At 38.4% G+C, this 24357-nt stretch overlaps 1 protein-coding gene across 3 annotated transcripts in view; it reads right to left on the bottom strand.

Annotated features, from left to right (window-relative positions):
• The window catches only part of LOC149217792 (uncharacterized), a 130885-nt gene that overhangs the window by 94958 nt on the left and 11570 nt on the right, over positions 1–24357 (bottom strand). The window contains exon 1 of one of the 3 annotated variants that reach the window (XM_089393081.1): positions 7716–9937. The exons of the other annotated variants lie outside the window; for them this stretch is intronic. Coding sequence (XP_089249207.1) covers positions 7716–7893 — 178 coding nt within the window. The 5' untranslated portion in view covers positions 7894–9937. Of the gene's footprint in view, positions 1–7715; positions 9938–24357 lie in introns of those variants that run through there. 3 annotated transcript variants of the gene reach the window in all.

Below are 24357 nucleotides of genomic sequence, written 5' to 3'. Positions count from 1 at the left end.
ATATCAACAAAAAATATGATAATGTATCTCATCATGTCATAATGTCATATACAATAAAATGAAAGTCTAATCCTATTGATTTCCTCTGCCCCTCTTGCGAGAAAATGGCACAACTTTCTCTTTCCCTCTAGATGTAGAAGCTGGTGCCTGTGCTGGTGGAAATGGCAGTGGAGTCTGACGTGCTCTAGAGGCTGAAGAACTAGTAGTAGCAGCTACAGGAGGCTGAGGTGGACGGAGACCACGTCCTCTACTGGTGGTAGTGGTAGCCCGAGTAGGCGGTGTCACCTCCTCCTCCTGCTCCTCCTCCTCCACCTGCTCCTCCTCTTGCTCCTGCTCCTGCTCCTGCTCCTCCTCCTCCTCCTCCTCCCCCTCCTCCTCCCCCTCATCCTGCACTAACCAATCCTCAGTGGCATCCATGAGAGGCCTCTCAGTGGTGTCAATCCCATCCAATGAGATGGCTTCCGTATCAGGTGTCTTCTCTAGTTGTCTCACCCACAATCGAAGATTGTAGTAGACATAGACCATGTCATTAAGTCTATGGGACTCCAACCTGTACAAAGTTCATGAAATAATAATTAATAATTAATATTATAAAAAAAATATTGTTTAAAACTTTAATGAATTCAAAAAATTATTTGGAAATTTGCAATATTTTAAATGTTTAAGTGTTAACCTATTGCGCTTCTTGTTGTGTATTTTTTCAAATACACTCCAATTGCGCTCACATCCCGAGGAGCTGCATGTTTGGCTGAGGATGCGTACGGCAAGCTTTTGCAAAAGGGGTACTCTGACACCATACATCTTCCACCATGCGTCTACAACAAAATTACAAATAAAATTTTAAATAAACATAAGAAAAAAATGGAATTTGAAGAGACAACGAAATTTGAAACAAAGTTACAAAGTACAAACTAAAAAATACCTGGCATTTTAATCGTCCTATCAATGACAGCCATCTCAAGGCCAAATGTGCCACCTGACAACTTATATTGCTCAATTTGTCTAGAGACCTCCATACGTTCTTCTGGAGTTCTCACCATCTTCTGGACACAGGTTAATAATCCTTCCACGACCTCAACATCAAAATTAAACCCACATGCATAAGAAAATGCAGGGTTCAGGAAAAGCCCAGCAGCATGAATGGGACGATGGAGTGTGTTGTTCCATCGCTCATCAATGACTGCCCATAGAAGGAGTTGTCTCTGAAACCCATCATCTCCCTTATCATCATAGTAGGACCGAATGGCTTCTTTGGCCCTGTCCATGGCTTCATACAAATAGCCCATTGCGGGCTTCTCACCATCAACCAACCGAAGAACCTTTACCAAAGGTTCAGTAACAGCGCACACCTCCTGCACTCCCGCCCAGAAGTCTTCCTGGTATGAAACTAGTCTGCACACGGCTTTTCCTTCTGGTTTGCGGCTCATTGGCGAAGCACGCCACTTCTCTGAAAGAAACATTCTCTTCAAATCCCACATAGAATTCAAGAGGGATTGAAGAGATATGAAACTCGTCGCAAACCGTGTAATGGCGGGGCGCACCAACTCTTTGTTGTTGGTGCATTTTCTCATCAAGCTAAGCACAGATGTGTGGTTGTAAATAAATTTTGTGATGCTTTTTGATGAGTCAACAACCTCTTTGACAAAGGGAATTTTCCCTATGTCCTCTAACATCAAATCAATACAATGGGCAGCACAAGGTGTCCAAAATAAAGTAGGATGCCTGTCCATAAGCAATCTACCAGCAGCAACATAATTTGCAGCATTGTCCGTTATGACTTGGACAACATTTTCTGCACCCACCTCCAAAATAAACACATCCAGCAAATCACATAAAGTTCTTGCATCTTTGATTTGATGAGTTGCATCAATAGATTTGATAAACATAGTCCCCTTGGGACAACTAACCAAGAAGTTTATAAGGGTTCTCCCCTTTTGGTCAGTCCAACCATCTGACATAACAGTGCATCCTGTTTGTGCCCATGATGCCCTAAAATCCTCCAATCTTTGGGTGCAGTCACGCTTTTCATCTTGAAGAAGCTGGCCTCTGAAATCATGAAGAGAAGGGATTTTGTACCCCGGGCCAACACTGGCAATAGCATCAACAGTAGGTTGGAAAAATGGATTATTCCTTATAATGCTAAAAGGAATATCACTCCAGAGGAGAAATTTTGTCATCAACTTGTCAGCTTGTTCTTTTTCAGTTCTTTTTAGCATTGAACCAATAGTTAGTTGTGAACCAGGTGTGGTTCGAGGAACAAAATATGATGATGCAGCTACCGGATTGACTGACGCTGCAGTAGAACCAGTGCCACTTGGCCCACTTCCTTCAGCTAACCTTTTTAGTTGCCTTTTGAGTTCTTCTTTGGCCTCTCTAGTGTGCTCTAATTCTCCCAATGCTCTCATGGCTTTTTGGATAATTTCAGCAGTTGTATTTAGACAGGGCCCCACATCATGTCCAGGGATTTGTGCAAGGTGGAACTTCAACCTGTACACCCCCCCGAATATTTCCTTTCCACACAACTTGCAATACAAGTTTTGTCTATCATTCGGAGTTTTAGGGTCACCATATTCCCAGAAAGGATCCAATTTCCTTGGCATGTTTGTTTTTGAATTTTGAATTTGCAAACCTATGGAAAAATAAGGATTAGGAAATAGGAATTTAGGATTACATAATACAAATTACAATTTAGCATTTACAAAATTACAAGTTAATTATTTCCAAAATCCCAATTTCTAAACCCAAGTTACCCAACCAAATGCCAAAAAACAATGAAAATTCAAAAAAAATAAACAATGTTTAAAAAAAATGAGAAAATAAAAATAAAAAATTGGTTCTCATAGTCATAACAAATTACCCATCCCAAATCAATGAAAAATTACAAAAAAATCTTTAAAAACAATGAAAAACAAAGTTTTTATAGAAGCAAAACAAAAAAAAATTAATCTACATACCTTTTTTATGGACAAATTGGTGATCTTGTCTTGGATTTCTCCTAAAAACACTTGGATTCGCTCCCAAATTCGACGGAAACCCTCCAGCTCCTCTCGCTCACCTCTTCTCCTCCTCCTCCGCGCGCAAACAGCAAAATGACATAAAAAAATCGATTTTCGCCTATTAAAAGCCCGCTGCCCCGTGCCTCTGCGATTTTTTCTGTAAAAATCGCGATTTTTTCAAAAACGCGCGATTTTTTCAGAAAAAATCGCTGTAAAAAAAAGTCCGCGATTTTTTGGTATAAAAATCGCGATTTAATCGGGCAGAGGAAAAAATCGCGATTTAACAACACTGGAGTTAACGCATGTAGAGTTAGAGCTTCCGTTAAGTGGAGTCTTCATCAGTTTGACTATAGAACAAAGTGGCAATTAGAACTTAGCAATTCAATTACAGTGAGTTAGTCTTCAGTCTTGATTAAAGGAAGAGTGAGTTAGATATCCAGTGTTGATTGAAGAGAGCATGAGTTAACAACTCTAATGATGATTGGAAGAAGAGTGAGTAACACTCTCAGTAAACTCATTATTAGAGCTTGAGTTCTAAATCAAGTTGGGCTCCTTGCATGGATCAAAGTTTGCCTATAAAAGGACAAAAGCACAAATATTATTCAGTGTTTTGTGCACAAGGTTGTGAGATAAAGCAACTAACGAGTTTGTGAGAAGAGTCTTATTTGTGGAGAGCACAAAGAACTTGCTTCCCAAGAAACAGGAGGAACAAGTGCGCTAGAATTTAGGGGTTGGTTGTGCGCAAGATAGAGGAGTTGTGTCCTAAAAATTGGAGTTGAAGTGCACTAAGAAATAGGCCCTGGAGTGCGCTAGGAAATAGGAGATCAATGCAAGGAATAAGGAGCTCAATTGCACAACGAAGGAGGAGAAGAATTGAAGCAAGACAACAGGGTTTGCAGAGAAAGTCAAGGAGGCAGCAAAGGAAGAATTGTGTGCAGGAACCAAGATCAAGTAGTGATCAAAGCAAGCCAAGATCAATTGTATTAGCTGATATTTGTGTGAGACGCAAAACACTTTCTCAAAAGAGACATATTGCTTTGTAACAGATTCAATTGCTCCAAGGACAATCAATAAAATAGCGACATCAAGCAAGCAGGCTTTCCCTGTTGGGTTCCTAAGAAAAATGTGTCAACTTGTGCATGTGCCTTTATCTCTATGTTTTTATTTCGCTACATATGAATTGTTAAGCGACTATGCATCTTGGTGAAAATAAACTAGTTTCATAGTTCAGTTATTCATCTAAGTAGTTGCAGTTTTTCGTGCAAATTTAAAATGGAATCAAAGCAGAGATCAGTATAAAGACCAACACCAGATTGACCAGTTAGTGGACAACGCAAAACAAGCGAAAGGCTTGCGCTAGAGTTTGAAGAGCATAACAATTCTTTGGATAGTAGTATGGTGTTCCAAGGACTAAGGAACGATCACAGCTTAAAGGGAGCCTCAAATTTCTAGGCATGGAACAAATATTAGTGGGGTTGGAAGATAGTGGGGTGCTAGAGTTTATGAAGCAGCAAATAGTGCCACCTATAGATCCCCAACAGTTGGCCCAGCATAACAAGAATGAAACCAAGGCAGGGAGGATCATTCTTGAGGGGATCAGAAACCATATTATCCCTCATCTCCATGAGAAGAAGACACATATGAGAAGTTTAAAGCCATCTTCAATTTGTATTAGGGTTCTAGTGATGCTAGGAAGCTTGCTCTCAAAGAGAACCTAAGAAGTATATGGATGAGCAAAGGAAATCCCATCATCCCATTTCTTTCAAAGTTCACTCAGGTTCGCGATGTGCTAGGTGGTGTGGTAAAGATAGTAACTAAAAAAGACCTTGTGAGTCTTGCACTTCTGAGACTCCATAAGTCTTGGTATAGTTTCTAGAATGCAGTAAGTGGTAGAGAGACTATTCCTAGTTGGTAAAGGTTATGGAGTGATTGTGTTCAAGAAGAAATCCGGAGAGGAACATGAGGTAGTACAAAAGCTCCAACAAAGGACGAGGATAACCTTGCCCTGATTGGCAAAGGTAGCAGAGCCAAGGGCAAGAAGGGCCTAGGAGAGAATATTCCCAATTGGTAAAGGTTATGGAGTGATTGTGTTCAAGAAGAAATCTAGAGAGGAACATGAGTTGGTATAGAAGCTCCAGCAGAGGATGAGGAGAACTTTGCCCTAGTTGGCAAAGGTAGCAGAGCCAAGGGCATGAAGGGCCTAGGAGAGGTCGACACCAATCAAAAGGGAAAATCTAAGCAAGATCAAGTGCTTTCATTGCCATGAGCTCGGACATTGTGCCACTAAATGTCCTAATCAAAAGGAGTGCAGTTAGGATCATGTAGCTGCATCACCGAAGGTAGATGTGTTTTCTGCCTAGTTTGAGAAAGATTTTTCATTGATAGCTTACATGGCAAGCTCAACAAACAACAGTGTATGGTATATTGATTCAGGATCATCCTTCCACATGACAAGGAACAAGAAGTATTTCAGCCGCCTAAAGGGGAACATGCAGCTTTAGATTGAGCTAGGAGATGACGGCATGTACGCAACTTGAGGAGTTGGTATTGTCAATTTTAATAGGGAGTCAAGTAATCCTCTCCATCTCAGATATGTCCTGTCTGTTCCAGACCTAAAGCAGAATCTTCCTTCAGTAGCTACCCTTGAGGCCAAGGGTTATGATTTCATCTTCAGCAAAGGTAAGGCTTACCACTAGCACTTAGCTTATGGATGTAAGCAGCAAATAGGTGTGTGGATGAAGAATCTCTTCAAGTTCCAGGAAGAGACAGGCACAACCCTTGAGCAGCACAGCAAGAAGTGCACAGAGTAGATAAGTGATTGTTGAGAGAGCAGATCTCTGAGTAAGTCCTTAGAGCAAGAGCAAGTTAGGGTACCAAAGAAAAGATACTCAAAATGAAGCTTCAGCCAGTATCTCAGTTTGAGCCTCAAGTATTTGGCAGTTGGGTCGACCAGTAGGATGAGGAGGAGCAAAACCCATGGCGAGTGGAGGCAGCCACTCAGTGAGTGACTCCTAGTATAGGGAGAGTTCAAGCCAAGCGGGCGGACGAGTTGTTTGGGGAGAATCAAAAGACACTTGAACCTCCCAGTACCACCTTCGGCTAGAGTAAGCAACCACAAAGTTACACGAGGTACATGGCACTTATGACTGAGGTGAAAGACTCGCAGAATAGGAGTATTGTTGGAAGCAACGAGTCTTGAAATTAGATTCCGCAACAAAAAACATTTGTCTTCTAGTTCAGAGGGAGCGACTACAATAGTAGATAATGTGGTGGTGTTGAAGACAAATCCAAGTGGAAGAGGTTCTTCTAGAAGTACCTTCCTCACTAAGAGGGAGTGTTGAAAAAGTAGCGAGCAAGGTCTTCTGGCTTGTGCCTTAGCCAGTGAAAACCTTGAGTTGTCCTCATGAGTTAGTCTTCAGTGAGAATGAGTTATTTCCAGTTTACTGGAATAATTATCAAGTTAGCATGTGTAGAGTTGGAGCTTCAATTAAGTGAAGTCTTCATCAGTTTTACTACAAAACGAGGTGGCAGTTAACAGTTCAGTTACAACGATTTAGTCTTCAGTCTTGATTGAAGGAAGAGCAAGTTAGATATCCAGTGTTAATTGGAGAGAGCACGAGTTAACAACTCCAGTTCTGATTGGAAGGAGAGTGAGTAACACTCTCAGTAAACTTGCTATCAGAGTTTGAGTTCTAAATTAAGTTGGGACTCCTTGCTTGGATCGAAGTTTGCCTATAATAGAAGGAAGAAAGCACAAAGATTATTCATTGTTTTGTGCACAAGGCTGTGAGATAAAGCAGCTCACAAGTTTGTGAGAAGAGTCTTGTTCGCAGAGAGCACAGAGAACTTGTTTCCCAAGAAAGAGGAGGAACAAGTGCGCTAGAATTTAGGAGCTGGTTGTGCGCAGGATAGAGGAGTTGGTGTCATAAAAATAGGAGCTGAAGTGCGCTAAGAAATAGGGCCTGGAGTGCGCTGGGAAATAGGAGATCAGCGCAAGGAATAAGGGGCTCAATTGCACAAGGAAGGAAGAGCAGAATTGAAGCAAGACAGCAGGGTTTGCAGATCAAGTCAAAGAGGCAGCAAAGGAACAATTGTGTGCAGAAACCGAGATCAAGGCAGGCCAAGATCAATTGTATTAGCTGAGATTTGTGTGAGAAGCAAAATGCTTTCTCAAGAGAGACAGATTGCTTTGTAATAGATTCAATTGCTCCAAGGATAATCAATAAAATAGCCACATCAAGCAAGCAGGTTTTCCCTGTTGGGTTCCTGAGAATAATGTGTCAATTTGTGTGTCTTTATCTCTGTGTTTTTATTCCGCTGCATATGAATTGTTAAGAGACTCTGTATCTTGGTGAAACTAAACTAGTTTCAGTTTTCAGTTATTCATCTAACTAGTTGCAGAGTTTCGTGCAAACTTAACATCAAATTAAGGCTTCTGTGCATATTCCAAGACAATCAACACACTAGAAACTCACTCCCAGGCTGTCTAAGAACAATCGAGACCCAGGGTAAATTCGATGATAATTTTAAATGGTTGAAACCAAATTCTGGAGATAATTATGACAATGAAAATAAATAATTATTGCATGAAAGGAAGTGCACTTTAAGTGAAGAAAATTCAAACGCGCAAAAACCACATTACGCCACAAGAACAATTAAATCAACACAACCAGTATATCTAGAGAGCTAGAATAAAGCAAACTATATCAAATCACTTACTACCCAAGGAATTGTCTGCATCATGGTAAGCGATAGGGTACAGGCTGCCATTGAATTCCTTGCCTGCAGTGGAGGTGGTGGTCAAAGTCTCGTGATGACAAATTAAGGGGTTTTCTGCTACTACTATTGTCTCCAATAATGAACTGTCTAACCCCATGACTGTCACGCCCATCTGCATATATAGGAAATCATCCTCTCATACCCTAGCCCTCTTAAGTTTTAACTGCATAAGGGCATGGAAATAAAGCACACATTTGAAAATCCCCTGCATGGTATGTCACTCAAGACGTCAAACTGGTGTTCAAATGAAGAAAGAAAGCAAGCAAAACTGACAGAAGCCTGCATGGTTGCCTTCTGCATCAAGCTGCGATACACAAAAGCTGCTAAATTTCCTCATCCTATTGCTGGTTTTGAACCTAGTTAAACATAAAGTCAAATTTCTGCTTTGAACAGAAATGTTTCTCAATTAATTTGCTTTCCATTGACCTGCTGTTTGAATGACCACTTTCCCATACAAACTCACATTTTATGGCTTATTTGAAACTTCATTAGCAACATTTTCCATTTTTGTGTTATATATTTTAGTAAAAACAAGTTGTCCTAATCCCACTGCCAAAACACCCTTTCTGCATCCATCTTATGTGTATCACCTCCTTCCTCAATCTCTTGCTGCTTCATGATCATGCCAAAACTCTGAGTTAGAAATGACCTGTGCACTCTTGTTGTCGCACCATCTGCTGAATATATAAAAACCTACTGCATAATGGCCTTTGGAAGCCATCATTCACTGTTTACTTAGATTTGTGGCTTGGACAGCATACCAATCTAATTTTCCGGAGCAGTTTATAAACAGCAATATGTCTATAGTTCTGTTGCAAATTTACGCACTGCCCCAAATTCCTGTGGGCTATGAAATACCATAAGCCTGGATATTTGGTAGATATGAAAAGACAGTTGAATCATTGCATATGAATGAGGTCACTTCACCTTCAATGGAGTAAATCTCACAGCTGTTCTGTAAACAGACAATCAGAGTTGATCTCGTAGTACTATGCTCCTCAGATTGTCTCTATTCTCAAGGTAGCTTTTATGCCCATGACTTCAGGTTATGACACTGGTTTTAAGTTTTAACTTCAGAGTTATGTAAGAGAAATAAAGTGCAATACTTCCCAGATATGGCAGTTGTGGTTGTCAAAGTCAATCACTTTTCCTTTTTAAAAGATTGAAAGAAAACATCCATTATGAACAGGAAGGCAGTTAGCGGCCAGTAAACAAGCTCCACTACCCTTTACCTTGTGATTTGGCAGGATATTGTAGCAGTAATGCATATGCCGCATCAATGTCTCCCAGCGCTGATTTTGACTAGCATGTTGACACTCTTCCTGTACCTAATGTGCTGATCCCTCTTGGATTATGCAATTGTATGTAGATTTGGTAATGGTGATTTCCCTTTGAAATAGAGACTAACACAACCAACGGCCCAACAAAATGATATTTTAAGATATGGCTTCAAAAACAACCTTTTGTGCCAACTTCTGCCATGGGGAATCCAGCCAGGATTCAAGACTGGGATTCAAGACTAACTCGCTGTAGCACCCTTTAGGCTTTTTACTGCATGGATAAAGGATAAATTTTGCCTTCAGAGTTGGTAATATTGATGAGAATACCAGCATATGAATCCGGTCTTCTTGTGTTTTAGAAATTGTCATTTGGGTCTCCTTCTCCAAATAGACCATCTACTGTGCTATACTTTGTTCCTGTTTAAAAAAAGTATGCCTCTTCCCTGCAAACCAAAACCAAATGACATGCTAGGAAAGTCAATCCAACCTCTTTTCCTCAACAAATTAGCATGTGTGATTTTGCTTTGGGTTTCCTGCTTTCTTTCAACAACAGCAGCTTTATCTACCCCTTTTAGGTTTTCTTTGCATGCAAATTAGACATACAAAGTCAATCAAAGCTTTTGGGTCTTCAAACTAAATCACAAAGCTGCCACTTCAGATTCTAAGAAATCAAATCACCTTCCTTATTTGCAAGAATAAGGAAACAGCAAGTGTGAATAACAAAGAAAACTTGGATTTTATTATGCTTGACCAGATAACAAACAGACTTGATCCGCCACTTGGAACCTCATGAAAACCCCCAACTAGTCGCCACGTGTCACACTGACAGAAGACAATCCACCTAGTCAACCTTGCTCTTGACTCATCAATCTCCACACACCGAAACCTTGAACCACCCCACCACTGCATGCTCAAAACCATGGCATTTGACCTGTCCCTGCCATACATAGAAGCTACTAATTATAGACATGTCCAAAAAGCATGCTTTCTCGGAAAAAGCAAGCTGCAAAACACACAAAAACAAAAAAAGGGAAACATTGTTCATGACAAGATGGAGCATTAGCCTGTCCTTGCCAGAAAGTCAGACAAGTAAAAGTGATCATCTCACATGCAAGTGAAATTAGTCCCACCAAACTCACTTTTCTAAAAGGATGAAGAAAATGTAATCATCTTTGACATGTAGGTCCCAGATCTCCAGCTATCAGAAAAAAGCAAACTATTGAAAATAATAGTTTTTTAGAATCTGATGAAACAGAGACTCAAAGAAACCCTGAACAATGCCAATTGTTCAGATGTATCTGAAAAGAGACCAATTTGATGGAATCTCGTTGGATCTTAACCCTCCAGTTGCATATGTACGGGGATATTTCTACCCAAAAAATGGTAAAAGGAGATGAGAAAGACCAATGAGGAATATTTTCAACATGAGGACTGGGGACTTAGAAGTGCAGATTTCAAGGAAATTGAACCTAGGATAAGCAATGCGAGCACATTGATCATGATAGCAACTATCCAAAACTCAGAAAACTAAATATAGTAGTAACAAATACATAATGCAAACAAGGTGAAAAGCAAAGAAGGTATAGTACCTTGATGCAATGTCAAACAAAGTCAAGGCAAAGGATGTTGAAAATAGTAGAGAAGAAGGGTTCCTTGATTTGTGATGAAGCAGTTAACTAATGTGCAAAAGTGGAAGGCCGAGTTTATTGTCTTCTAGTGCAAGTTAATTTGGTAAAAGGACAAGTGACTGAATCTCAAGTTCTAGTATTGAGATGAGACAAGTTGCATGAGTTAGTTCAACTCAGTTAACTTATCAATCACAAAATCAATTCCTAAAATATAATTTGCAAGGTTTAGCCATTAGAATTGCTTATAAGAAAAAGCAAAGGCACAATTCTAATCATAATTATTGAGCGCGAGTTTGTGAGCTTCTCAGGGAACGTGCAAGAGGTGTTTGTGTGAGATTTGATAGAGGAAGAATTGCCTTGGGAATGCGCAAGGATTTCAGAGCTCATCCAATCAAGGCATGAAGACATAAGGATCAGGGGTCTTGCAGATTATTTCAAGCTTAGTTCAAGCCGGAAGATCACTGCAAAGTTCATTCTTCTTCAATAACATTTTCAAGCAAGCAGAGGGCTTTCCCAGTTGGGTTCCCTAGAAAGAAAAAAATTGTTGTTGAAATGTGTGATTGTGTATTTATTTTTGTTCCTATTTCTCTGCAAAATAAGAGAAATTGTGTCTATATGAAAAGAAACTAGTTTTCAGATTGTTCATATTAGCAGTTGCAGAATTTCGTGGATTTTCTACATGGTATCAGAGCAGTGAACAGAATCAACCACCACACAGATCTCATATTTGGGAAAAAGCCAAGCAGAAAAAGAAGATTTCCAGTGTTTAGTTTTCGTTGAGATGACCTGAGCAGGTCTCAGAGATCAGTATAGACTTGATGGAGCTTCTAACTTTGGTGTCTAGAAGGCCAGGATGCTCTTTCTATTGGATGAGCTTGATATGAAGGAGTTTGTGACATCTATTGTAGCTGTACAGGCAGATCCTATCCATTATCATGTGTACAAGAAGAATATTTCCATGGCGAAGAGGATGATCCTCGATGGAGTTCGAGATCATATGGTTTAGTTTCACATATCGCAGATAAGAATACGGCAAAGGACATGAGGGATGTCGTTGTGAAGCTATACCAGGATCCATCTGAGAACTGTAAAATGAATCTCAAAGAGAATCTGGGGATCGCCAAGATGCCACATGCTGAGAACATAACTTCCTATCTCACCAGAATTCAGGGAGTCCAAGATGAGCTTGCAGCTATAGGAGAGAAACCAGAAGACAGTGCGCTGGTGCGGATAGCTCTAAATGTGTTTACCAAGGAATGACGAACTTTTGTTCAGGGAATAACTAGACGAGGCAAGCTACCAGATAGGGAACGCCTATGGAGAGATTTTGCTCAAGAGGAGCTCAGGCTCAATCTTATTGAGGATTTTACCAGCAGCAGTGGCAAGGGGTTGAAGGTTGAGAATGAAGAGGAGAATTTTGCTCTTGCAAGTAAAGCCAAGGGCAAGAAAGGCAAAGGGAAGGGCGAGACCAGTCAGAAGAGTGACAAGAAGAAGAAGGATCTAAGTAAGATCAAGTGCTTCCATTGCCATGAGTTTGGGCACTACGCTACTAAGTGTCCAAATCGCAAGAAGAAGGGGTCAAATAAGAAGCATGCAGCTGCATCAGTTGAGGAAGATGGGTCTGCATCTTAGTTTGAGAAAGATTTCTCATTGATAGCTTGCATGGCAAGAGCAGTAAGCAGCAAGCATGTGGTATATTGATTTTGGTGCCTCTTTCCACATGACTGGGAATAGGGAGTATTTCAGCCAACTAGAGGAGAAGGATATGCAAGTTCATATCGAGCTTGGAGATAATGGCAAGTATGCAACATAGGGAGTTGGTACTGTCTGGGAGCTCTCTCCATCTCAGAGATGTTCTCTATTTTCCAGGGTTGAAGAAAAACCTAGTTTCAATAGCAACCCTTGAAGACAAGGGATATGATGTCATCTTTAGCAGAGGTAAGGCATACCTCAAGCATCTAGCTTCTGGGACAGTGAAGCAGATAGGTGTGAGGATGAGGAACCTTTACACGTTGCAAGTAGAGACTTGCGCAACCTTGAGCAACAAGGAAGGATGTGAGCAGAGCAAGGAAGTTGGAGAGCATCATGGGCCGCTGAGAATTCTTCAGCAGATTGCCACAAAATTACCAGCATGTCGTTTTGACAAGAGTGGAGTGTGCATGGGGTGCATGCTTAGCAAGTATGCCAAGTCTTCCTTCCATTGTCAAGACAGCTGAGCCAAAGGAATTTTAGAGCGGGTGTATTCAAATGTGTGTAGGCCCTTCTCTTCTCCATCACTCATGAGACACAGATATTATGTTACTTTCATTGATGATTACTCTCATAAAACCTGGATATTCTTTATGAAAAAGAAAGGTGAGCTCTTAAGCAAGTTCTTGGAGTTTAAGGCCCTAGTTAAAAATCAAACATGAAAGAAGATCAAGGCAGTGAGAAGTGGCAATGGTGGAGAATATGTCTCCAATGCCTTCAAGAAGTTGAGTGTGAAAGAAGGCATTAGAAAAGAGTTGATTAAACCTCAAAACCTTAGTAAACTGGGGTGGGTGGGAGAAAGAAGCGCAGTATTGTTGGAGCTGCCAAGGCCATGTTGCATGACCAGGGGTTGCCTATGTTCTTATAGGCATAGGTATGCAACACTATAGTATTTCTGTCGAACAAGAGTCCACACGGGATTCTTGGACGAGTTACACCAAAGGAGGCATTCACGGACAACAAGCTTGATGTTTCACACTTTCAAATCTTTGGCACAAGTGCCATGTGTCCAAAGATAGCAAGAAGAAGTTGGAACTCACAACAAAAAAGGGTACTTTTGTGGTATATAGTAAGACAGCTCAAGCATACAGGGTGTATCTTCCAAGACTCAAGAGATCAGTTCTCAAGCATTATGTGAGATTCTAGGAGGTTCGAGGTCTGAGACACTCCTTGGAGCAAGAGCAAATTGTAGTACCTAAGTAGGATCTACTTGCTCCCAAGCAAGAGCCACAGTCAGGACCACAAAGCAAGCCTCAACCAAGTGACAAGAGGGTTGCACAGCACGATCTACAACAGGATAAGGACAAGAGACTAGGCTAAGGGTAGACAACTACTCATCCAGAGACTTCCACATGTTGAGGAAGAAGGCCAAGTGGGCCAAGAGTTTGATTCGGGACACCCAAGAGTAGGTTGAAGCTTCTAGCACCATGTTCTAGCAGAGAAGGCAACCACAGAGGTACACAAGTTATATGGCACCGATGACAGAATTGGACACTGAGCCTTCTTCTTCTAAGGAGGCAGCATCTCAGCAGGTCTGGCATGATGCCATGGTGGAGGAATATTCCTCCATCATGAAGAACGAAGTTTGGGAGATTGTACCACAACCTGAGGGCAAATCAATAGTCGGATCAAGATGGGTGTACAAGGTGAAACATGGCGCAGATGGGAGTGTGGAGAAGTACAAGGCCAAGTTTGTGGCTAAGGGTATCTCACAAACTGAAGGCATAGATTGATGAGATATTTACCCCTGTAGCACGGTATTCATCCATTCAAACTATTCTGGCACTTGCAACACAAATGGGTCGGAAGATCCACTAGATGGATGTGTAAACGACATTCCTCAATGGAGTGGTTGAGGATGAGATTTATATGGAGCAGCCATAGGGGTTTGAGCATTTCAGCAGAGACACATGTGTTGGTTGAAGACATCTCTTTATGGGCTCAAGTAGGCTCCACGAGCATGGTACACCCATATTGATAGCTACCTTCAAGGATTGTGCTTCACTAAGAATGAGGGGGATGCCAACCTATACTACATCATGGTTGGGAGATTTCCACTCATTCTAGTGCTCTATGTTGATGGCCATATATTAACTGGGGCAAACAGCCTGATCCAAGATTGCAAGGAGGACCTTGCATGGGAGTTTGAGCTGAAGGATATGGGGCTTATGCACTACTTCCTTGGCTTGGAGGTTTGGCAGGGTGATGGTGAGATCTTTGTGGGACAGGGGAAGTACACAGTAGAGATTCTTCGGAGATTATATATGCAGGATTGCAAGCCCATGGCCACGCCTCTAATCACAAACTGGAGGAAGGTGGATGCTAGTAAAGTAGAGCGAGTGGATGCTACAGTATACAAGAAGCTCATCCGGTAATTGATCTATTTGGTCAACACATGATCTGATATTTGTTTTGCAGTCAACCAACAGAGTCAGTTCATGTTGGAACCGACCAGAGTTCACTGGGTTGTTGCAAAGCATATGTTGTGAGTTCATGTTGGAACCGACCAGAGTTCAATGGGTTGTTGCAATGCATGTGTTGTGATAGGCACGACAGATTATGGATTATGGTATAGACATGTTAAAGGAGTGAGGCTTGAGGGCTTCCCAAATGCAGATTGGGTAGGGTGCTCCATAAACAGGAAGAGTACTTCAAGTGGCATCTTCAGCATTGGGTCAATAATTGTTTCTTGATACGGCAGGAAGCAGAGATCAGTAGCACTCAATTCAGCAAAGGCCAAGTACATGGTTGCTAGTGTGGCAGCTTACAAGGCTATTTGGATGAAGACGTTGCTTGTGGGACTTTCCAAACAAAGGTTGGGGCCTACTGTGATACACTGTGATAATCAAAGTTCCATCAAGCTCTCTGAGAACCAGTGTTTCATGATCGCTCAAAGCACATCGAGATTAGGTATCATGATCTCAAAGAGTGTGCGAAAATGGATAGTAAAGATAATGTACATTCCAACAAGGGAGCAAACAGCAGAAGGTTGAGTTTAGTGTCTTCTAGTGCAAGTTAATTTGGGAAAAGGACAAGTGGTTGAATCTCAAGTTATAAAATTGAGATGAGGCGAGTTGCATGAGTTAGTTCAACTCAGTTAACTCATCAATCACAAAATCAATTACTAAAATATAATTTGCCAGATTTAGCCATTCGAATTGCTTATAAGGAAGAGCAAAGGCACAATTGTAATCATAATTATTGAGCGCAAGTTTGTGAGCTTGTGAGCTTCCAAGGGAAAGAACGTGCAAGAGGAGCTTGTGCGAGATTTGATAGAGGAAAAATTGTTTTAGGAATGCTCTAAGAAATAGGGGCTAATTCCTAAGAAATAGGAGCAGCTCATGTGCTAGGAAATAGGGGCTTATTTCCCAGGATTTACACAAGGATTTTGGATCTTATCCAAGCAAGGCAAGAAGGCATAAGGATCAAGGGTTTTGTAGATTGTTTCAAGCTTAGTTCAAGCAGGAAGATCATTATATTCTCTACTGAAACAAATTTGTATTGTAAGATATCTATTGCTCATTCTTCTTCAATAATACTCTCAAGCAAGCAGAGAGTTTTCCCAATTGGGTTCCCTAGTATTAAAAAAATGGGTTTTTTCCCATAGACCAGTTGTTCGAAATGGAACCTTAACCTATTGAAAGAAAGAAAGTACAAGGAAAGAGACTGAAATCAAGTGCTAAAACACATCATTTTCTAACTAAGTGCTAAGAGGCTTTGCTTCAAAAGAATGCTAAGTTAACATGTATGCAATCCTACTGTCCTAAGCATGCAGATTCAAACCATCAAACCATCAAACTTTCTGAGTTCCCTAAAAAAAAAATTGTGTTGTTGAATTATGTGATTAAGTATTTATTTTTGTTCCTATTTCACTGCAAATAAGTATAGAAATTATGTGTCTATATGAAAAGAAACTAGTTTTGATATTCTTAATATTAGCAGTTGCAAAATTTCATGGATTTTCTACAAAGGAAGCCAAGGAGGTGATAACAAGATTCAAAGAAAGGTGCCTTCAATCATGAAGGCAAAATATAAAAATACAATAGGAGTTACTGAAAGAAAAGCTTGTGAGCACACCAAAATTAAACAATGAAACATAGAAAGTTGTTAATTAGGTCAACCATCATAAAATTCTAAAAACGGAAAACCTATTAAACATGGTTAGATTGTTGATGCGCATATCTTATATAGTAAAAGTGTTGATATAGAAGCCCAAGGAACTTTTGCATGAGGACAAATTAGTAAAATTACATCATCGAATCCAGGGTGATAATCAAAGACCATCGAATGAAGCATTTTCTAATTGATAGGGATAACCAAAAAAAGATAATCATGTATAAAAGTGAAGATACTTCCACTTCAACCCCCAAGTTCAAATTAAGGAAGGAAAAATAAGACTAGACTAAAATGAAAAGAAATGTTAATGTAAAAGAAATATATGAGACACTCATTCTTACTTCTTAGTTGATTTTGTGGTACCACCTACATAATTTTAGACCCAAGGTTTAGCTCAATTGGTCGAGACCCATGGTTTAGGCTCCATGGTTGAGTCGACGAGAAGTGATCCCTTCGGGTGGATCTACCTAGTATAAATAATCCATGGACGTAGCGATAACTGATCTCTGGGTCCACGAACCACATAGAAAAAAAAACACGTACATAATTAAGAGCTCTAGCCTATTCACCTCTAATATGATGACAATATCTAAGAAGTATTTGAGATATCCATGACTTTGACAAAGACAATGTATCGTATAGCAAGCTAGCAAAGTATTATTAACTGATTTTTTAAAAAATGATTTCAAAAAAAAGCTAGTAAAGAAGTAACTTAATCAAGTACCACCATTAATGATCCAAAAAAGGTGTATGAATCCCAATTACAGACCTCCAGGAACTTCTTGAACAAGTACGCTAGGTACTAATGCTTGAAGAAGGTTTCGAATAAACCTAAACAATGGACACTTGCACTAGCAAATGCAAGAATATGAGATGATCACCCCAAAATGTTTCTAAGTGTCTATGGAGGGCAATGCAATTAGTGATAAAGACAAAATTGTGATGAATGTGAACATTGATAAGGATAGCCTATTAAAACGTCCTACATGAAAAATGTAGTCAAAGAAATTTGCACATTTTATTGGCCATATATGAGTCTTATCATATTAGAATTTTACACTACACATTAGCTATACAAATGCCCACCTTGGAAGAACCACAACAACTCCTAACACATTTTTATGGTGAACCTACAATAACTAGATTGCCTTCTTTGAAATATATATCATACAATTCAAATAGAAGATTTTGGGCCCCTAACCTATTTGTATGGCCTCATTTGATTGCCATTAAACCATTACAAGGACTACCTTGTACCTTTCCCTTGGTCTCATGTTGTATTTGTTCCCTTTTGGAACATGAACACTCCATTTGGGTACAAAGGGATTTGTTTCAAACTTACCAAGTGCAATTTGCTTCACTTTCCCCACGGGTAGGAAGTCAACACCAGCAGTCTTCCATACCCTAGATTTATGGGTCATGTCATGTTGAATAATGACTAGATGTGCATAATATAAGCAATATGTCCCCATTTGTCCCTCCCCCTCTCTCTCCCTCCCTCCCTCTCTCGCATGTAGACTAGCACAACCACATAAATAAAGGTGGTTGAGGTATGCCAATCACCATCATTAATCTAAAAAGATAAATTATTATCCATGTTGCCAAGAAACTTGGGTTCGCGAACGGAGACGGGGAAGTCACTTTTTGAAACAAGGTGTGTGGGTCCGTTGGGTATATATATATATATATATATATATATATATATATATATATATATATATATATATATATATATAATTTAATAAATTTATTTTATAAATTATATTATATATGAATTTGTATATTTTCCAACTTCAAACAAGAAAAAAAAAACATTTATGATTTAAACTTCAAAGATTTAAACATGCACATCATTGAACAATGAACATTCAACATTCACATTGAAATTTCAAATTTTCTAGTTTGATATCAAGTGCAAATTGGAGTTAAAATATTAATAAGAATCATGATATATGTCCATTGTCATACTACATTCAAAATTTTTCGACATCTCCAAACATGAACAAAATTAAAATTTAAAGATAGTGAACAATGGCTTCCTCAAGCCATGTCATCGACATCACTTAGATCTTCAATCAGCATGTTCTCCAGATAGGAATCACTGTCATCTTGAGGCTCCTGCTCATCCATAGCAATTGAAGGCCATCTGGTTGTATCTCCTGATCCAGACACATAACAGCCCCTGTGTATTGGTCCCATCTCTTGAAAGGACTCTCTCCTTGTACCCAGGATCTTTTTGAGATATAAGACGGAGTGTGCTATGAATGTACACTAAGTTCTTTGCCTTCTTTGAGCCCAACCTATTTCTCTTTACTGAATGGATAGAGCCATAAGTACTCCAATTCCTCTCGCAAGATGAAAAACTAGCTACCTGGAATATTAGGGGAAGCCCATTAAAATAATTAAAAATAAATAAAAATAAAGGCTAAAATGAAAATTTAATACAGAAATTTAATTGAGAAATAAGATAAGGAACTCCAAACTAGATACCTGTCCAAGTAATCGTATGGCAACTTGTTACAACTCAGGAGCATCAACACCATGAAGCCACCACCAATCAATTGGATCCTTCTTATGTCTATTAGCCAAAATTGCATATGAACCAAAGACACCTCATCCATGTGAAAATTTGGCAAACTGAGATAGTAAGTTAGAGCCTTCTTCTATACAACCATAAATTCTTAGATTAATTATTTATAAATATTAATTTTTATAATATAATAAGGTTTTATATTAAACTATACTAAACTAATTTATATAGAAATTATTTTAGATATTATTTAGCTTAGACATTAAGATAGTTATTAATATAGATATTAATATAAGTTTACATATTAATATAAATATTATTATAGATTTTAGCATAGTTTTGATTTTAATAATTATTTTGTTATTAGGTTATATATATTCTATTAAAGCTCTAGTTATTAATATAATTACAAACATGGATTTTAATATAATTTAGACATTAATGTAGGTTTTAATATAGTTTAGATTTTAATATAGAATTTAGGTTATATTAATATTAATTTATATAGATATTGATATAGATTTTAGAAAAGAGCGTAGGTTTTATAGATATTAATACTATTATATATATTAAGTTTTATAGATATTAATATTATTATAGATTTTAGGTTATATAAATATTAAGTTATATAGAGATTAAGTTTTATAAATATTAGGTTATATAGACATTAGGTTATATAAATATTAAATTTATATAGATATTAGGATTTATGATATTAATATTAATATATATATTAGGTTTTATAGATTTTAATATTAATATAGATTTTAGGTTATATAAAGATTATGTTTTATAGATATTAAATAAATGATATTAATTTATAAAAATTAAAATTAAATTTAAGTTTCATTATAAATCTTTCTTGCTGACCTGTGTTGTTCCTTTAATATTCATTCCCTCATGAGTATTTATTTCTTCCATCTTGCTCTTCTTTTATCATCTTTCTTTTAACCCTGATGATGGATCCCATTTGGGATTTGAAACGTTGGTGTAAAAATTCTCTTACAGTGGATTCTCCGGTCAAAGATTCAAAAACCATAAATTCTCTTGACAGCAGTCAAGAAGCCTTTGAATACCTCTCTATCTTGGGAAGGAGGCCTCCTTCGTGTTGTGGGATCATACCATTTTGGATTAACTGCATAGGCTGCTATACGAACAAGAGTGTTCAATTTATTCCATCACCCATGTATAAACTCTTTCAATTGTGGCCATAAAGTAGGATCCTTCCAATCTGTGATGGTTTGGATCATGGAGTCCATGTTCTCATAAATCTCACCTAAACATGGACCATTTGTAATTGCATAGCGAATCATATCACAAATTGGTTCTATAAATTCCACAACGAAATTGGAATCAATCCAAAAATGGTCATCCAGAATCAACCTCTTCACCTCCAAAGCTACAGTTGAGGTAGATAACCTCCACTGATCCCACGTGTCACTGAGCACTATGTCAGATAAAGCCTCCTTCCTCTCCACAAGCCACATAAGTAAAATGTAATAAGATGCAAATCTGGTATCTATAGGTTTAAGAAGCTCCATTTTGGCATGCTTCCGGTAAAAGGCTTGTGATTGATGATGGTTTCATATAAACATTTGAATTTTGCAGCCATTTTCAATTATTGCTCGAATCCATTCAATTTTCCCAATGGCCTTCAATGCATTATTCAAAGAATGCACTGCACATGGTCTCCAAAAAATATGCTTGGGTACATCAAAGACAAAATTAAAATATTAATAAATCAAAATGTTTATTATTAGAAATTAAAAAACAAATCAAACGTGTAATCAAAATAAAAAATAAAAAATGTAATTCATGTATTTAAATATAAAATAATCAAACTTGAAAGTTGAAACTTGTCACTAACCTATACTCCTTTTGAACCATTGCTCATGTTGCTTTGCACATTGGAGCTGCATCAGTAATAACAACATTGGATGGCCCCACCTCTGCAATGGCATCACATAATTGGTTTTTTAAGAACAGTGTTCTTTTCTTGACCAGAACAATCAATGACCTTGAGAAAATAAGGACCAAACAGGGAAGAAAAAATGATGTTTATCAATAGACGATTCCTACAATCAGTCCATCCATCCATGACAATTCAGCATCCATCTGCACTCCAAGATGCCTTCAAGGTTGCCATTGTCTTCTCAATGAAAGAGCTTTCTCCTTGTCCACCAACACAGTTCGGAGCTTCTCATAACCAGGAGCTTTATATCTTGGAGGTCCATCATTAATAGCACGAACCATTTGCTCAAAATAGGGTGAACGAGCTGCATTGAAAAGAATGTCACATGCAAAAAAAATCTTGCAATTGCAAGATCAATAACTTCCCTACCTTTCACATCAGATATGTCATAAAGACCACCAACTTTAGGCTCCTGTGTGCATGACTGGTAGTGATTTTTGAGCTCTAGATGGCACATGTTCATTTCCAAATTGAACTTCATCATCAGATGGAAATTTTTCTTCATTGGAGTCATCATCTTCAACATTACAACATGGCTTGGAGATTGTCTTGCAAGCATGCCTTACCATCAACCCTTTGTTGCTCTCTTTGTGCACTAGCGAGTCTAATGGGATCATTTGGGTCTCCAGTGCAAAAATCAACACCCTTCCTTGGTATCTTCATAAAATGAGCTTTAACTTGGGTATAGCTCCCTTTCCATTCAAGCTTACATAAATTGCATTTTATTGTTGTTGTCCCCCCAGCACCCTTTGGAGGTTTTTGCCTATCCACATATTTCCAGAGTGGATATTGTGGATTTGATGAAGACATTCTTGATTTTGGAAATTAACCAAATGGCCAAACTTGAAAGCAAAGACATTAGAGAATTTAAAAATTTAAAAATGTGAAGACTGAAAGTGAAAATTTCAAAATCAAAGAAAGAGAAAAAAAAGAAAACACAGTTTGTAACTTTTATAATTTATTAAATTATTAATTTATTTCAAGCAAAAATTAAGTACATTGAACATTCTTGAATCTTTATATGTTGAGCTGTGAGTATGGTCATAAAATTAAAAAACAAAGGAGCAGCCCCTCTGCTTGAGAATGCAACTCAATGGCTCATCTTTGTACAATGTAACCATTTCCAGAGAAAAATAACCCCCTGTTGCCCAACACCAAAACAGTAAACTGCTAGTTTTTATTATTTAATTTTCTATTTGGATTTCTAGGGAAATTTGGAATTTAATAAATATTTATTGTTATGGCATGGGAAATTTGGAAAATAATAAATATCTATTGTTATGGCATGTGACTAGTCACCAATTTGAACATTGCTAAGGCCACATTAAGTTTACTGTTTGAACTTTTAAGTTTTGAGAGATTTGTTCGTTTCATGGGAGATCTTTATATTTGCACTTCTTCTCATTGCTCAATGAATGAATTTTTTTATGTAAAAAAATTGGTAATTGTTGTTGGTTGGCACTGCTCATTTAGAGGTATTCCCTGACTCAGTTAAAAAAAAAAATCAATTCTAGCTTGCAATTTCTGCTAATCTATTTGCCTCAATTTGTTAGGCCAATAGAATTGTTATTGCCCTAGTCAAAATGGTTGTTCTTTAGCCATTTTTAATCTCTGCTTCAGCTGCAAAATTAATCAAAATAAAGTGTCAGATTTTTGTCGCTAGAGCACATGCATGTATGTATAAGGTGTATGTATAAATTTAAATTTTATACACTCGTAGGGAGAAAGCCTAAGGTTAGTATATCAGGAGAATGGACCAATTTTTCATAAAGAAGTTAAGAACACTTAGTGTTCTAACTTCTACTCATAGAATAGAATTATCATTTAAATTTTATGTTAACTTGTAACTCAGTGGTAGAGCAAGCCACCAACAGGAGGCAGGTCTAGGTTAAATTCATACCATGCTCAATGTTTTCGCATAAGTGACTTCTAATCATGGTTGTTGGGAAACACACTGAATTCTGGGGCACAATTTAAAATGCATTCAATCATGAACCGAAAGATTATTCCTGTACCCATCTATTACAACATCGAGTGTCTTCTAAAAGTCAGTGATTTCACTAATTTGGTCCTCGAATTACGCAATGACAAAGATGAAACTTGAAACATTCAATTCAAGCCATGGCTTGATATTAAATTTTAAATTATTAAATTAATGACGATCAAAATTAGAAAATGTGGAAGCCTAGAAGGTGAAAATCGGGAAAAAAAACACTTACGATCCTACTGTAGCGTTGCACCCAAATGTTGACAAGTCACAAACTCGATCATCGTCTCTTGAGTTGTTGCCTGAGACTCTTCACCTGTGCGTGCAAAAATGGAGGTCGTGCTCACTACTGCGATAATGGATGCTCGTTGTGCTCACTGCTGCTGCAGAAATGGACCAGAAATGGACGCCAACGCTGTGCAAATGGAGTTGTATTTCAAGTGGAGAGGAGCTAGTTCTTTCCGCCAATGAAAAAACAACCAAAAGTCTTGTCGCCAACGAATAAATTTGGTCAAACTGACTTCATGTCTAGAACATATCGTGACCGTTGGATTGTAAGTTACAAAAGTACATAGTAAAGAAACACACTTTACCTAACTCAACACTAGACCAAATTATACTTAAATATTTCCTACGTGTCGAAATATCCTAACATCCCACCTTAAGAACAACTTGGGATAGGATTGAAAGATGTACAAATAAAAAACAATAGGAGAAAGAAGGAAGGAGGGCATTAGAGCCTATCCCCCTAGTGAAAACTTCCTGAACTCCAACCATAAATCAAAGTTTAGTAAACTTCGCCTCTGAGAGCCTTTGTAAAGATGTCTGCAACTTGATCATCGATTAAACAATATTGCACTTCAAGAACATGGTCATGAATGAGCTTTCTGATGAAGTGCATGCGTAGTTCAATGTGTTTGTTGCGTTGGTGTTGGACTAGATCTTTGCATAGCTGAATGGCACTTTGATTATCACACCAAAGTGTAGTCGGATGCTACTGCTGAAAGTCAAACTCTAACAAGATCTGATGAAGCCACAGGGCTTCCTTACTAGCTTTTACGGTGCCATGATACTCTACTTCTGTTGAAGAAAGAGAAATGGCACTTTGTTTCTTGCAAGCATGTAATAGGTCCAAAACCAAGAGTGAAGACATAACCTGCAGTAGACTTCCAATCATCAGGGTCACCAGCCCAATTGGAATCAGTGAAACCAACCAATAGAGGAGATGCTTATGCACTATAATGAATCCCAAACTGAATTGTACCTCAAACATAACGAAGTATTCTTTTAGCTGCTTTCCAATGATTTTCATGTGGGTTT

Source organism: Pinus tabuliformis, chromosome 1_1, assembly GCF_031772625.1.
Source record: "Pinus tabuliformis cultivar Carrire ecotype Pingquan chromosome 1_1, CPIR1, whole genome shotgun sequence".
Classification (NCBI taxonomy): Eukaryota; Viridiplantae; Streptophyta; class Pinopsida; order Pinales; family Pinaceae; genus Pinus; species Pinus tabuliformis.
This window is presented reverse-complemented; position numbering and strand designations above follow the sequence as displayed.